Source organism: Thalassophryne amazonica, chromosome 7 (genome assembly GCF_902500255.1).
Source record: "Thalassophryne amazonica chromosome 7, fThaAma1.1, whole genome shotgun sequence".
Classification (NCBI taxonomy): Eukaryota; Metazoa; Chordata; class Actinopteri; order Batrachoidiformes; family Batrachoididae; genus Thalassophryne; species Thalassophryne amazonica.
In genome coordinates, this window is record NC_047109.1 from 83,493,973 (window position 1) to 83,510,234 (window position 16,262).

Here is a 16,262-nt window from a genome sequence, read left to right on the forward strand (position 1 = left end):
CTTCACAACAGCTAGCACCCACGTCGAGTGGAGAGTCAGAGGTGCTAGACTCAGCAGCTGTCCCTCAAAAGCAACCATGAACCTAGCCCAACAACCGGCCCGGCTATGAATTGGGCTGGATACTGGCCTCCATCTCCACTCCCAAGTGACCAATAGGAAAGCAGAGGCTGACGTCAGCATCTTGGTGGCCAACCAATCACAGGCTAGGAGAGAGAGGCCAGGTTGTCAGGCTACCGTCAACCCTAATTTTGCCTAACTTTATAGCTTAAAACATCTTAAAGTAAGAAGTCAGAAAAAACATACACCCCATAAAGTTGGCATGGATGGAAAAACTAGCTAAAACTAGCTAACCGTTTTTGTACAAGGCTGATTTTGGCTGATGTTTATTTTTGCTCTAAAGTTGGACCTACTTGCTTTTGGAGCCAGCCTCAAGTGGCCAGTGAAGGAACTGCAGCTTTTCTTTTTCCGGTGTCTCACACTGAAATTACCCCCATACCAGATTTGTATATTCGCAATTTGTGCATGCGTGAAAAATGGAGAGTTCTGTACTGAATTTACCCTTTCTGTGTGCCGACCAAAATAAGGTTTACAGGCAGGTTATTTTCCTGCATAAATTGAAACCAGTTCTAAGTCCTTTCCAATTCTTATGCATGTGTGACAGAGAGGCCAGCAGGAGTCGCTGTGTTTATCGTAGTCAGTAGGCCGCCTCACTCCCCTGACAGCTAAAGGATTCTCTGGCTACTCATGCCAGAGCCTGGGTTTTAACCGACTGGACAGAGCGTCTGCTCCCCATGCTGGAGATCGTGAGATTGCGTCCCGAGGGGAGTGAGTGGGATGAGGCAACAACAAAAAACACACAGAGTAAGCCGCTACACGTGCACAGATAACTCGCGTATGCGCATATAGCACATATACAAATCTGGTACGGGCGTCATCTCACTCCGTGACACTGGGTTGGCTTCATCTGAGGTCATCGAAGCTTAATCAATCAATCAATCAATTTTTTTTATATAGCGCCAAATCACAACAAACAGTTGCCCCAAGGCGCTTTATATTGTAAGGCAAGGCCATACAATAATTATGTAAAACCCCAACGGTCAAAACGACCCCCTGTGAGCAAGCACTTGGCTACAGTGGGAAGGAAAAACTCCCTTTTAACAGGAAGAAACCTCCAGCAGAACCAGGCTCAGGGAGGGGCAGTCTTCTGCTGGGACTGGTTGGGGCTGAGGGAGAGAACCAGGAAAAAGACATGCTGTGGAGGGGAGCAGAGATCGATCACTAATGATTAAATGCAGAGTGGTGCATACAGAGCAAAAAGAGAAAGAAACAGTGCATCATGGGAACCCCCCAGCAGTCTACGTCTATAGCAGCATAACTAAGGGATGGTTCAGGGTCACCTGATCCAGCCCTAACTATAAGCTTTAGCAAAAAGGAAAGTTTTAAGCCTAATCTTAAAAGTAGAGAGGGTGTCTGTCTCCCTGATCTGAATTGGGAGCTGGTTCCACAGGAGAGGAGCCTGAAAGCTGAAGGCTCTGCCTCCCATTCTACTCTTACAAACCCTAGGAACTACAAGTAAGCCTGCAGTCTGAGAGCGAAGCGCTCTATTGGGGTGATATGGTACTACGAGGTCCCTAAGATAAGATGGGACCTGATTATTCAAAACCTTATAAGTAAGAAGAAGAATTTTAAATTCTATTCTAGAATTAACAGGAAGCCAATGAAGAGAGGCCAATATAGGTGAGATATGCTCTCTCCTTCTAGTCCCCGTCAGTACTCTAGCTGCAGCATTTTGAATTAACTGAAGGCTTTTTAGGGAACTTTTAGGACAACCTGATAATAATGAATTACAATAGTCCAGCCTAGAGGAAATAAATGCATGAATTAGTTTTTCAGCATCACTCTGAGACAAGACCTTTCTGATTTTAGAGATATTGCGTAAATGCAAAAAAGCAGTCCTACATATTTGTTTAATATGCGCTTTGAATGACATATCCTGATCAAAAATGACTCCAAGATTTCTCACAGTATTACTAGAGGTCAGGGTAATGCCATCCAGAGTAAGGATCTGGTTAGACACCATGTTTCTAAGATTTGTGGGGCCAAGTACAATAACTTCAGTTTTATCTGAGTTTAAAAGCAGGAAATTAGAGGTCATCCATGTCTTTATGTCTGTAAGACAATCCTGCAGTTTAGCTAATTGGTGTGTGTCCTCTGGCTTCATGGATAGATAAAGCTGGGTATCATCTGCGTAACAATGAAAATTTAAGCAATACCGTCTAATAATACTGCCTAAGGGAAGCATATATAAAGTGAATAAAATTGGTCCTAGCACAGAACCTTGTGGAACTCCATAATTAACTTTAGTCTGTGAAGAAGATTCCCCATTTACATGAACAAATTGTAATCTATTAGACAAGTATGATTCAAACCACCGCAGCGCAGTGCCTTTAATACCTATGGCATGCTCTAATCTCTGTAATAAAATTTTATGGTCAACAGTATCAAAAGCAGCACTGAGGTCTAACAGAACAAGCACAGAGATGAGTCCACTGTCCAAGGCCATAAGAAGATCATTTGTAACCTTCACTAATGCTGTTTCTGTACTATGATGAATTCTAAAACCTGACTGAAACTCTTCAAATAGACCATTCCTCTGCAGATGATCAGTTAGCTGTTTTACAACTACCCTTTCAAGAATTTTTGAGAGAAAAGGAAGGTTGGAGATTGGCCTATAATTAGCTAAGATAGCTGGGTCAAGTGATGGCTTTTTAAGTAATGGTTTAATTACTGCCACCTTAAAAGCCTGTGGTACATAGCCAACTAACAAAGATAGATTGATCATATTTAAGATCGAAGCATTAAATAATGGTAGGGCTTCCTTGAGCAGCCTGGTAGGAATGGGGTCTAATAAACATGTTGATGGTTTGGATGAAGTAACTAATGAAAATAACTCAGACAGAACAATCGGAGAGAAAGAGTCTAACCAAATACCGGCATCACTGAAAGCAGCCAAAGATAACGATACGTCTTTGGGATGGTTATGAGTAATTTTTTCTCTAATAGTTAAAATTTTGTTAGCAAAGAAAGTCATGAAGTCATTACTAGTTAAAGTTAATGGAATACTCAGCTCAATAGAGCTCTGACTCTTTGTCAGCCTGGCTACAGTGCTGAAAAGAAACCTGGGGTTGTTCTTATTTTCTTCAATTAGTGATGAGTAGAAAGATGTCCTAGCTTTACGGAGGGCTTTTTTATAGAGCAACAGACTCTTTTTCCAGGCTAAGTGAAGATCTTCTAAATTAGTGAGACGCCATTTCCTCTCCAACTTACGGGTTATCTGCTTTAAGCTACGAGTTTGTGAGTTATACCACGGAGTCAGACACTTCTGATTTAAAGCTCTCTTTTTCAGAGGAGCTACAGCATCCAAAGTTGTCTTCAATGAGGATGTAAAACTATTGACGAGATACTCTATCTCCCTTACAGAGTTTAGGTAGCTACTCTGCACTGTGTTGTTATATGGCATTAGAGAACATAAAGAAGGAATCATATCCTTAAACCTAGTTACAGCGCTTTCTGAAAGACTTCTAGTGTAATGAAACTTATTCCCTACTGCTGGGTAGTCCATCAGAGTAAATGTAAATGTTATTAAGAAATGATCAGACAGAAGGGAGTTTTCAGGGAATACTGTTAAGTCTTCTATTTCCATACCATAAGTCAGAACAAGATCTAAGATATGATTAAAGTGGTGGGTGGACTCATTTACTTTTTGAGCAAAGCCAATAGAGTCTAATAATAGATTAAATGCAGTGTTGAGGCTGTCATTCTCAGCATCTGTGTGGATGTTAAAATCGCCCACTATAATTATCTTATCTGAGCTAAGCACTAAGTCAGACAAAAGGTCTGAAAATTCACAGAGAAACTCACAGTAACGACCAGGTGGACGATAGATAATAACAAATAAAACTGGTTTTTGGGACTTCCAATTTGGATGGACAAGACTAAGAGACAAGCTTTCAAATGAATTAAAGCTCTGTCTGGGTTTTTGATTAATTAATAAGCTGGAATGGAAGATTGCTGCTAATCCTCCGCCCCGGCTTACCACTTGGTTTTGCAGTACCATTTCCCCTGACTTTGAAAAACCCTGGAAAATGTACCCCGTTAAATAAAGTGAGTGATTACATAAATTAATCCATCTATTCCTGTTTGCTTACAGAATAACTCAAAAACAGCTAATCCTATCATCTTGTAAGTCACCTCATTAAAATGGCATACGAGGGCAACCTCATAAAATTTCAAGAACTTTGATCCAGCACATAAATTCCTAAACCAATTTTGTGTAACCTATGTAATACCCCATAAACATGTCTGCCACCTGCTGGATGGTTTGGTGGATGGATGATGGATTAGGAGCAGGTGTGACTGTCAGTTAAGCAGACAGGCAGCCTCCACACAAAAATGTACTAAATCAGCGAGACAAGCTGTTATTTTCTTATTGTTTCACAGCAGTTAGGTTCTTGAATAACACAACCACACCTCTATAGAAAGGATTTTGGACGAGGGAGATGGTCAAGTGAGATACAGAGTGAAATGGGTCCATGAAAGAGAGAGCGTTTTCCGTAGAGAAATGTAAAGCAGATACATAAACTGTTGTTTCATGGTTGTTGAAGAGTAGATACCTTATAAAATTCAGTTAACAATGTCACAAGTCCACACAAGTCTGTAGAAAGGATTTTTTGAGAGGACACCTTTGCACCACACCAGTCTCAACCCTGACTGAGTGCATGTTTTTGCAGTGACTAGAGCACCACCCCTGACACCAAACCACATGCATGTTTCTATGTTGGAACAAAATAGTGCTACAAGGAAACCCATGTACAGTAGATTAAAACTAAAATTAACATAATACTTGCAGAAAACAAAATAAATTTATACAAAGTAAATGAAACATGAAAGTAACTGAATATAAAAATTAATTATTATATTATTAACTAATTGAATAAAAAGCTAACTGAAGCTAACTAAACATAAAAATTAACAAAATATAAAGCTAGAAAAGGAAAGGATAGGTGAAACTTTAAAAACTAATTGAATCGTAATAAATCGTACATTTTCTTCCAAATAATGGAATCCTGGATAGAATGGTGCTGCACTACATATAGTGAATCTCACACACACACACACACACACACACACACACACACACACACACACACACACACACACACACACACACACACACACACACACACACACACACGCATCTTCAACTGCTTAGTCCAATTAAGGGTCGCGGGGTGCTGAAGCCTATCCAGGCAGAGAGTGCGAGGTGGGGTACACTGCGGACAGGACGCCAGTCTGTCGCAGGGCCACAAACAGACAAACAAACACATTCACACCCACAAGCACACCTACGGACAATTTCAAGATACCAATCCACCAAACCCGCATGTCTTTGGATGTGGGAGGAAACCGGAGCACCCAGAGGAAACCCAAGCAGGGAGAACATGCAAACTCCACACAGAAAGGCCACAGGTGGGAATTGAACCCATGACCTTCTCGCTGTGAGGCAACAGTGCTAACCACTAGGCCACCATGCTGTCTATAGCGAATCAACTGAATATAAAGTTAAATTAACTTTACAATGAATAAAGCATAAAGGTAATGAGCCATAAAAACGTTCTTCTGTGGCAAATGAATTAAAATGACAAACTGACTGATTATTAAAATAGTTGAAAATTATTTTTGTTCTATTTCAGGATTTTTTTTGTGAATTTTTTCCACCTTATTTGCACATAAAAAGAACCAAAACCACTATACAGAATATTAGAAACATGCAGTATAAAGCTCATCGATTAGCACACACAGAAAAGTCGAAGAAAACACGTCTAAAAAATACAAAACTGATTAACGTAGCTGTTAAATTATTACTGTTGTTGTACTTGACTGCTATAATTATCTACACACTTAGGCATAATAAGAATATATAGAATTGTAATAATAACATTCCTGATTTTTAAAAATGGCAGTGAAAGAGTTTTTGTTAATATATGATCTTTTCGGAGAAAATCGTTAACTCGTGCCCACTGTATCTCAGGTGTGCCGCTAGATGGCAGCAGATGTCCATGTAGTGAGGGATTAACCTGGTCGTTTTTTGCTGCAGTGTGGATTATTTTGCAATATATCATGTTATACGAACCATGAGATGGCATTCATGGGTAAAGCGGTCGACTCAAAGGTAAGAGGTAACTTGAAATATCACGATTTGATCGAAAACTCTTCCTCTTATTAGGCGTTTGTAAACTGTCAGCTCGATCGTTGCAAAGTCATCTGCGATGAAACAACGAATATGACGCGCTGTTTTTGCTATGATATTGTATGTTGTGTATTTTTACACGTAGACAGAATTCCTCCGTTATGATTTTAATTTTTTTTTCTCCCACGCTGCCGGCTGCACGCGCTGCAGCGCAGGTTGGGGTCTGTTGCGTCACGTGGAAAATATGTGGGTTGGCCACGAGACAGAAACTATTGTGAAATCTTGTCTCCTTGTCTGTCAATCCCTCAGACCGTCCTGTATAATCTGCTGCTCTGTCTGATCATATTTTACTGTGTCTTCTACATGATCGGGAGTGTGTGTTTTGGCGCCTTCAGGTAAGAGCACCTCACTGCTGCCAACACATTTAATTTAATTTAATTTAAATAACAAACCATGGGCCGTTAATTTACATGCACACTTGTGACCAAAGAGCATGCTGGGAAATGATGGGGACAATACCACAGTGTATGTAATATATCAAGGTCCTGTGCAATTAACATAGACTGTTAATTAAATATGTTTCTTTGCAGATGATACCTTTGTATAAATTTCCTTACAGAGTTGTGTTGGTTAGTTAATTTAGTTAAATCACTTATTTATTTGTTTGTTTATTTATTTACCTGCCAACAAAAAAAAACAAACAAACAATGTTTTTGGAAATGGAAAAGACAGTAAATAAATTCGATGTAATTTGATTGTTGTGGCAATAAAATCACTGATCTAATATTTAGTTGTACAGCCACTGTTTCTGAGAACTGTTTCACATCTGTGTTGCATGGAGTCAACCAACTTCTGGCACCTGTGACCAGGTATTCCTGCCCAAGATGATTGGTCTACATTCCATAATTCCTTCAGAAACGGCATTGTTGGTCTCACCCCACAAATTTTGTATTGGATTAAGGTCCTGGGATTGGGCTGGCCACTCCATAACATTAAACTTGTTGGTCTGAAACTAAGATGCTGCTAGTTTGCTGGTGTGTTTGGGGTCATCTTGTTGAAACACCCATTTCAAGGTATTCAAACTGATCCGTGATCTCTGGTATGTGATAATTAGGCTCGACACCATAGTATGAGAAACACCTCATACGTATTATGATGCTTGCTCCACCATGCTTCACGGCCTTCACAGTGCGCTGTGGTTGGAGTTCAGTTTTTCTGGGCCATTTGACAAACTGTCTGCAGCCCCTAGACCCGAAAATAACAGTCTTCTTTTCACCAATCTACAAAATGTTGCACCATTTCTCTTTAAGCCGGTCATTGTGTTGTTTGGTAAATTGTAACCTCTTCAGCACATGTCGGTTTTTCAACAGTTGGACTTTGTGGCTTCTTACCTACAGTACTCACAGGCAACTTTGATCACCCTGAAGCTGATCATTGGCTAAGTCTTTGCCATTCTGGCTACTCTTTTATCCATTTGAATGATGGTTTTCCATTTTCTTCTATGTCTTTCTGATTTTGGTTTCCATTTTAAAGCATTTGAGATCATTTTCTGCACTTCTTTATATGTTTTCCCCTCTCCAATCAACTTTCTAATCAAAGTACGCAGTTCTTCTGAAAAATGTCTGGAACGACCCATTTTACTCAGCTTTTCAGAGAGAAATGCACTGTAACCAGCATGAACAACATTTGCTGCCTTCATCCTCAAATAAGGGCCACCTTTCTGAGATCTGTTTTTTTTTTTTCGCAGAAAGAAAAATGCAGACACTGCTATTTTTTAACAGCCTGATATTTGTTTTTCTTCAGTTTCTGTAAAGTAACAACACATTTTGATAAATTTGTCTGTTTTGATTTGGAATAGAATGTGCAGTGTTCCCAATGCATTTGAATCTATGGAAATAAAATGTGCAATCAGGATTTTGAGCTTTATTTACTTTTTAAACACACTGCTATTATTTTGAACACAGCTGTATAAGAATTTAATGTGCTTTAAATCACACAGGATGACTGTCCATATAGTGTTAAAATTAACACTGTTCTTGGCTTTCTATAATTCTCCCCAGTTCCACCTTAAAAGTTATATTCCTAATAGCCCGCAATAACCACACAGTGTTACTGTATGATATAAAATTGTATTTTCAACACTACAGAGAGTTTTTAAACATTGCTCGCATGAAGAAGTGCAACTGCTCAGGAATTTTTTTCACAGACAAAGGCTTCAGGTTGAGTTTGAACCCACAACCTTTTGTCATTACTCTCTCAACTTCTAGTCGGTGTTAAAAATTACAACTTCAGGGAGTTGTAACACTCTTAGAGTTGAAGCAACACTGATATGATAAACTGACATATACCTCAAACATAGTGCAAGATTTACAGTTGAAAATGGTCGAATACTATTGTAAGAGTTAAAATTAAATCTGAAATATGAGTTGTCCGCTTTTCTGGTGCATTTGTTAGTGCAGAAGTCCAACTGTTTTATTTTCTATAGTTTTGTTGGATGGATGAGATTTATTGTCATTGCCATTACACAAGTGCAACAACAACGAGATTACGTCCACACTCCAATTACCACAGACAAGATACAGCAATTAATCCACAATTATTATTTGTTTATCGATATAATGGCACACATCAGAATTAAAAACACATATACATTTGACATTGTTTATGTGCACTAAACTTTGAAACAGTCCGTTATCCGAATTGAGGCAATGTGAGTGAGGGAGCCGCAGCAACATGTGGTCGCGCAGCCGCCAGCTTGGTGGGGAACAGGGAGCTACAGCAGCTAAAGCTGCGCTGCACCCCAGAGGGGGAAGGGAGTGGCGTGAGCGGGGGCCGGGATGGGGTGGGAGCATGCTTACCATTCTCTGTCCATGTGTGAGTGGCACATGAGTTAAGTTTATGTTAGTTTCTGTCCGTGTGTGCTGGAGTTGCAGAAGATTTCAATTTATTTCAATTTATTTTCATCTATATAGCACCAAATCACAACAGAGTTGCCTCAAAGCGCTTCACACAGGTAAGGTCTAACCTTACCAACCCCCAGAGTAACAGTGGTAAGGAAAAACTCCCTCTGAGGAAGCAATCTCAAGCAGACCAGACTCAAAGGGGTGACCCTCTGCTTGGGCCATGCTACAAACATAAATTACAGAACAATTCACAAAAGAATTCACAGACGAATATACAAGAAATGCTATTGGCGCACAGGACAGGAGGGTCGCCAACACAAATACAACTCCCATCTCTGGATGGAGCTGCACCTTAAACAGAGAGAAAAAACAGAATCAGGCATCAGAAAGACAAAAAATACTGTATAATTTGCCAACATTAAACAAGAAAAACAGAAGAAATACTAAGGTGATCGCCGGCCACTAGCCCTATACTTCACTAAAAGACCCAGAATTTAGGTAAAGTTGAGGCCGCAGCCCGCTCCAATTACTAATAAATTAATTAAAAGAGTAAAAAGCGTAAAACAAAACTGTACCAGTATGCTAGCCATATGAAAGGGAAAATAAGTGCGTCTTAAGTCTGGACTTGAAAATCTCCACAGAATCTGACTGTTTTATTGACGCAGGGAGATCATTCCACAGAACAGGGGCACGATAAGAGAAAGCTCTGTGACCCGCAGACTTCTTATTCACCTTAGGGACACAAAGTAGTCCTGCACCCTGAGAACGTAAAGCCCGGGCCAGTACGTAAGGTTTAATTAGGTCAGCTAGGTAGGGAGGTGCCAGTCCATGAATCATTTTATAGATTAGTAGCAGAACCTTAAAATCTGATCTCACTGGGACAGGAAGCCAGTGAAGGGATGCCAAAATGGGTGTAATGTGGTTGTACTTTCTGCTTCATGTCAAAAGTCTGGCTGCAGCATTTTGGACCAATTGGAGACCCATAATGCTAGACTGCATTAAACCAGAAAATAGAACATTGCAGTAGTCCAATCTAGAAGAAATAAACGCATGGATCAGGGTCTCAGCATCAGCCATAGACAGGATGGGACGAATCTTTGCTATATTTCGCAGGTGGAAGAAAGCAGTCCTTGTAATATTTCTAATGTGGAGGTCAAAAGGACAAAGTAGGATCAAAAATTACCCCAAGGTTTCTCACTTTGTCAGTGTGATGTATGACACACGAGCCTAGGCTGAGCGTTAACTGGTCAAATTGATGTTGATGTCTCACTATACCAAGAACCATCATTTCAGTCTTATCAGAGTGTAAAAGTAGGAAGTTTCTAGACATCCAACTTCTCACTGATGCAAGGCAATCTTCTAAGGATTTTATGTGAATGGGATTACCAGCAGTTATCAGCATGTATAACTGAGTATCATCTGCATAGCCGTGAAAGGTAATCCCAAAACGCCGCAATATGTGCCCAAGGGGTGCTATATAAAGGGAGAAAAGCAGGGGGCCTAAGACAGACCCCTGTGGAACCCCAAATTTCATGTCACTAAGTTTAGAGGTAGTGTTACTGTACAAAACACAGTGAAAACGACTGGTCAAGTATGACGTCAGCCATGCAAGGGCACTCCCAGTAATCCCAAAATGATTTTCCAGCCTATCACGTAGAATATGATGATCCACTGTATCAAATGAAGATAAGAAAGAAGGCAGCCGAATGGTTCACCAAGGCCGTAGAAATTCTTCTGGAGGAAAACAACGGGGCATTTTGTCCTTCAGAGGCTGATAAGCCTGCCATGTTTATGGTTGAGAAGTAAAAATACCTTTGCAGCTCACATAAACAACCAGATCCAAGTTATGAGTATTCCCTGGTCTCCGACATCTTCCTTTGCAAGTCGTGCATTTGCTCCGAGATATTATCTGATTTGCATCTGACTTCAAGGGTTAACACAGTCTGAGAATGTATCACCTTGCCCAACTCGCTAATCATGACGGACAGGTGAGGGGTTGTGGTTCTGGTGGCAGCTATCTTGCCAATTCTCCGGTAGGTCAGGGCAGCGTATAAACCAATAAGTACCAGCCCTCCTACAGTAAAACCAAATATAAATAGATCTTCGACGTCCTCCACAGAGAATGGCACCGAGCATGCGACATGCCATTACTCCCAGGCGTCAAGAACATAGCCCGCAGGGTAGGTTCCATCTGGGCACGCAGGGTCCCCCGGCCCTGATTTCCTTGTTGAAAAAATGGTGTCAATAGCATTCAGAGACCAGCTGATCAATTCCATGGTTAATCCAATACAGTTTGAAGAATTCACAGTCCGGTGAGGTAGGGACTTGAAGGTTGGAGTAGAGATAGAGGAGAGAGGAGGAGATGCGACCACCCTCGCCGGAGTCCCAAGCAGATTTGACTTTACTGTTAAATAAAAATGTGTAAAATAGCAGACATACAGAACAATCTGGAGTGTTCAGTCTTTTGGCTGGCCTCTGTACACTGTTTGTTTTTTTAAAGGACTGTTTTAACTTTAAAACATTAGTTTTCTGGCAGCCTTAAAAATTTAAGTTACCTAAACTTGATAAATTAAAGTAACTTTAATAGTGATTCATCCATTGCAAGTATCACGTCTTTTCATGTCATCGTCACGAATGGTTCTACTATGGATTCGTGTGGTGACGCCTATGTCGGGGAGGATGTACGGTACAAAAAATAAATCAGGTCGTTTCATGTTCTGATCACTTCCTTTTGTGTCTTTTCTCCAAGTTCTTTGTCCTTCCCTTGAATACTTGACCAAAAACACATTTAACAAAAGTTATTAAAGTACTCACAGTCCCCTAAAGTTGGCCATTGAAAAACAGCCATATTCCTGAAACATCTCATTAATGTTGAAAATGTGAATCCACATAGAAGCACAAACTTTAAGTCTTTCAGTGGTTTTGCACGTATACGTTGTGTAGTGCTGGTGAGCCACATTGTATTCTTAAATGACAAAATACTGAATACACCAGACTTGCAACAACAAAGCCACTGATTCAGAGTCACTTGTTTTATATTTTGTCATGTGGAGGGTTCTTCTTTTCTGAAAATTCATGACTCAGTACAAATCTGTAGCTCAGTTGTTCTTGACTATGTGTTACAGTGAGTGAATCTTTACAAAAATTATTTCAACTTGTGTTTTCAAGTTTAGTCCGAACTTTTTAAAAGTTAAAGTCTATTTTTTAGTGTCAATGTGGAATCATTATAATGTTGATGCCTCTTGTACCTCAAATTTAAAAAACTACGAAAATACAACTTACACAAGCCTCTATTAAGCACGTTACAATAATCTTTTCATGTTCCTTATGCAAATTACACACATATTATCTGACATGGTCAACAAGAAGAACATGAGAACATGTTCTCATGTTCCAAATAGCAGGACCATCAGTCACAATCATTACAAAACATTTCAACAAAGAAGAACAAGCTTATAATTTAGCATCTGTCCAGGTGCACCAACAATCATGCAAAATTAACATTCACAATTCATTAATAATGAATGAATGAAAACTGTTTATTTCGAACATTTGATACAACAATTACAAGATAGATCAGTAAAGACAACAACAAAAAAGTTCCTACTGTGTACCCAACATGTCCGAAAAGGGGTAGGGTGAAGCATCAGCTTATTTATCCCTACCCCTTCTTCCCCACAACCAGTAATACCCTTTGCCACATATACACATAGATTCCTACACACCTAAACCGATATCAATATATATATATCAACATACATACACATATATATACATATATACACACATATACACACACACACACACACATATATATATATATATATATATATATATATATATATATATATATATATACACATATACACACATATATACACAAACATAAATATACACCTACACATACCTACTTACATACAAAATACTATATATTTACAAGCCGAAGCAAAAAAAAAAAAAATTAATCTTGAAATGAAATGATTAGATTGTGTTGTCCACATCCTGTCACTCGTATCTACACTGTGATACCATGTAGATATTGTAATGGCTGCAGAATATGTGTTTTATTGCATTTATTACGCTTGTCGTTGGTGTAGCTTCACACGATTGGCTATTTAACCCAGTTTTCACACCTTATTCAGGTTGGATCACTTTGACGGATTGATTCCATTTGATTTCAAGACTGAGCCTACTGAATCCAATTCCAAATATCTAGGTGAGCACATGCAGCAACGCTGTCAGAGTGACCATGGAGTGTGCAGTTGCTGATGCAGACTGTCATTGTCTCCTTCAGTGAACCTTCTGTCCTTGGAGCTCACCTACTTTTGCAGTGGCCTTTTGTTTGCCGCAGTGGTACGGAGGCGGGTGTGGGACTATGCCCTCACCGTCACTCTCTTGCACGTTCTTATCACCAGCGTGGGTGAGTGTAAATATAACGTGCACACACACACATATTTAGGGATAAATCGTCATGTGTGGGTTGATGCATTTTGTCATTTGTGGCGCAGTTATGTTGGAGTTTCCCACAGTGTGGCAGTGGTGGCTGGCTTTGGGTAAAAATACACACATGTATGCTTTCAGCTTTAATGCAAATGTCCATTTAAATGTGCTACAACAAATTATTATTTTTTTGTTTTCTTTGTGCTGTTCCACAGGTAGTGGTCTGTTTCTGATGATCTGCAATGGGCAGCTGATCGCTTACTTCACTTGCCAGAGTGAGCAGACTTACGCTTCCTTCAGCATCTACTGATGGACAGAAAAGTTTTACTCAGTCATGTGAAATTGGATGTAAGCATGAATCCAGATGCTCTTCTCAGAGGGAGATTACCCATTAAGGTGCTTTTGTTTGTCAATGAAATTAGGCTTTTTGCCAGAGTATTAAAATTATTTGTTTTTTGTACATTTTAAAAGTATAAATGTGAAGAGTAAAACAATCCAACCACATCGTTTTGTGACACTTATTAGAAAGCGAGGTTTTGTGAACTAATGACCAACCTATTCCATATTAAAAGGGTTTTTCAGTAATAATAAAAAATCTATTTGATAATAGATAAAGAATACCTTTGTTGTGCTACCAGTTGAACACACACAGACAGACATACAATGCAGTGATGGTTTAAGAATATTTTCAGTGTTTAAAAATAAGTGATTGAATAATTTATTGCATAAAAATAACATTTTAAACAGATGTGTTTCCTAATGGATTCGGCATTATGAAAGCGGCTCTGCTGCCTCCAACACTACCAGGTGTTGTATGGCTGGGGGGGCCTGGCTGCCGGTTTGTTTGTCATGTGGTTTCCTCCCAGGTGGCATGCATTTGGGACTGAGTGGCTGTGTTGCTGAGGCTGTTGGGACTTCACCCTGATCACCTGCGACTCGTCAGGACTCACAGCTGAGGTGCATCTGGAGGGATTGGAGTATGTTGGCATTTAAGACTGAAGTGCACAGTGTGCATTTGCCAGAGACTCGACCTTGTGACCAGACGGGTGAGATCGTCGTCTTGGGAGCCATCTCATCAGCAGCGGACGCTGAGAAACGTCCAGGTTTGATGCACGGTCTGTGAAAGAGGAGAGGGTGAGGTCTCACGCTCGTCAGCACACTTCCTGAGGTACGTTGGATTTTGTGACTAACAGTTATACAGTCAGTAAATGTGGTGTCCCTCACACCTTATTGTATTGAGCTGTATGTTAGTCATGTATCAGCTTCCACTGCGGTGGTGATTTGTGAACGAGATGTTCCATACCTGCAGGTTGGAAGCTGATCAGTAATCAAGCCAGGAAGTGTTTGCTGTTTGTACACCTTTAAGTGTTCTGTGTGTAGAGTGTGGACTCACATAATGGTTCCTTCTTTCACAGACTCGGTTTTTGCGGCCACCTGGGGGGTGTCGGCGGGGTCCTTGGGTCCGAAACAGCTTCTGGCTCCGGACCATTAGCGCTGCTGGGAGCGCACCACGCCAGACCGCACCTTTTTTTTGTTATATTATGATCACTGTTATGTATTAAATTCAGTTAGCCTTTGTACCGTGCTCTGCTTATTTCATACTGGGTCCTTCAAACGCTGGTCGGTTCTCCGAGCTGCGTCCGACACATAACACCAGGTTCAGGTAGGAGAATCTTGGAAAGGTCTCTCTTGATCTATTCAGATACTGTTGCAAAGCTGAAACCACAATGAGTCATTTCATGTTCATATTATGACTATTTCCTCCTGTGGTTAGGCTCCAGCCAAATTTTAAGCTTATGTAAGTCCTGTATAGGTCCTTAAGCCTGGTGGTGGCAGTGCTGGATTTTGTACCATCAAGTGGATGAGATCTATGACTCCCCCTGAATGGGACGCCAACCAATCGCAGGCTACTTCTCCAGCCAAAGTGGGCGCCCTTTTACAAGACTGGAACAATGCAGATGGAGTGTCTTGTTCAAGGAGACACACAGATAACATTTCCAAAAATGGAACCCAGGTCTACATATTGGTAGCCCAACTTCTTATATGTTTGAGCTACCTGTTCAAAGATGTATGGCAATAAGTAGCTTTTCAAAATTAAATTTTGTAGATGAGTTCTGGTAGAAATGCCAGCAAATACTGCTTATCTGTAAAGTGAGAGCGAGTGTCCATGGCCGGGGTATTATTGTCAAAGAGGAACTCGTGAACCAGGTGTTTTATGTGGAAAAGTGCTTGTTTTAGCAATGTCAGATTTGGAACACAGGTGCAAGAAAAACAAGAACTCTGGGATGTGGACCTATGCAGGGAGGAGTTGTGAGTAAATAGATAGATGTCATCCAAAGGAAGAAGATAATAAATATTGCCTGTGACCTGAGTCAGGCCATTTTCTGAAAACAGTGATCTCTTCTTGAGATTGGAACATCATGTGTAGTAGCTGGTGTATAAATAGTTCAGTCTCTTGAAACGTTTCTTTACGTGGAGCAGATCTGGGTGTGTGCTACCTGGGTTCGTTTTCACTCTGTTATACGAGGTCTGTTAGAAAAGTATCGGACCTTTTATTTTTTGCAAAAAAATATATGGATTTGAATAATGTGCGCTTGCATCAGCCAAGCCGCAAAAGCCGCAATGGCGTTAGGTCTTCCACCATTCAGAAGATTCAGATGGCTTTCAGT

At 40.3% G+C, this 16,262-nt stretch overlaps 1 protein-coding gene across 2 annotated transcripts; it reads left to right on the forward strand.

Annotated features, from left to right (window-relative positions):
• Nucleotides 1-6,089: 6,089 nt before the first annotated feature.
• On the forward strand, nucleotides 6,090-14,396 carry LOC117514412 (transmembrane protein 244-like). Of its 2 annotated transcripts, XM_034174851.1 has the most exons (6): nucleotides 6,090-6,232; nucleotides 6,560-6,645; nucleotides 13,296-13,369; nucleotides 13,448-13,573; nucleotides 13,662-13,706; nucleotides 13,809-14,396. In XM_034174851.1, exons 1-6 carry the CDS (start codon nucleotides 6,200-6,202, stop codon nucleotides 13,901-13,903), a joined length of 459 nt encoding a protein of 152 aa, XP_034030742.1. In that variant the 5' UTR covers nucleotides 6,090-6,199; the 3' UTR covers nucleotides 13,904-14,396. The 2 variants fall into 2 exon arrangements, with proteins under 2 accessions (XP_034030742.1, XP_034030743.1); XM_034174852.1 differs by lacking the exon at nucleotides 6,560-6,645 and having other exon boundaries at nucleotides 6,113-6,232.
• Nucleotides 14,397-16,262: the final 1,866 nt, after the last annotated feature.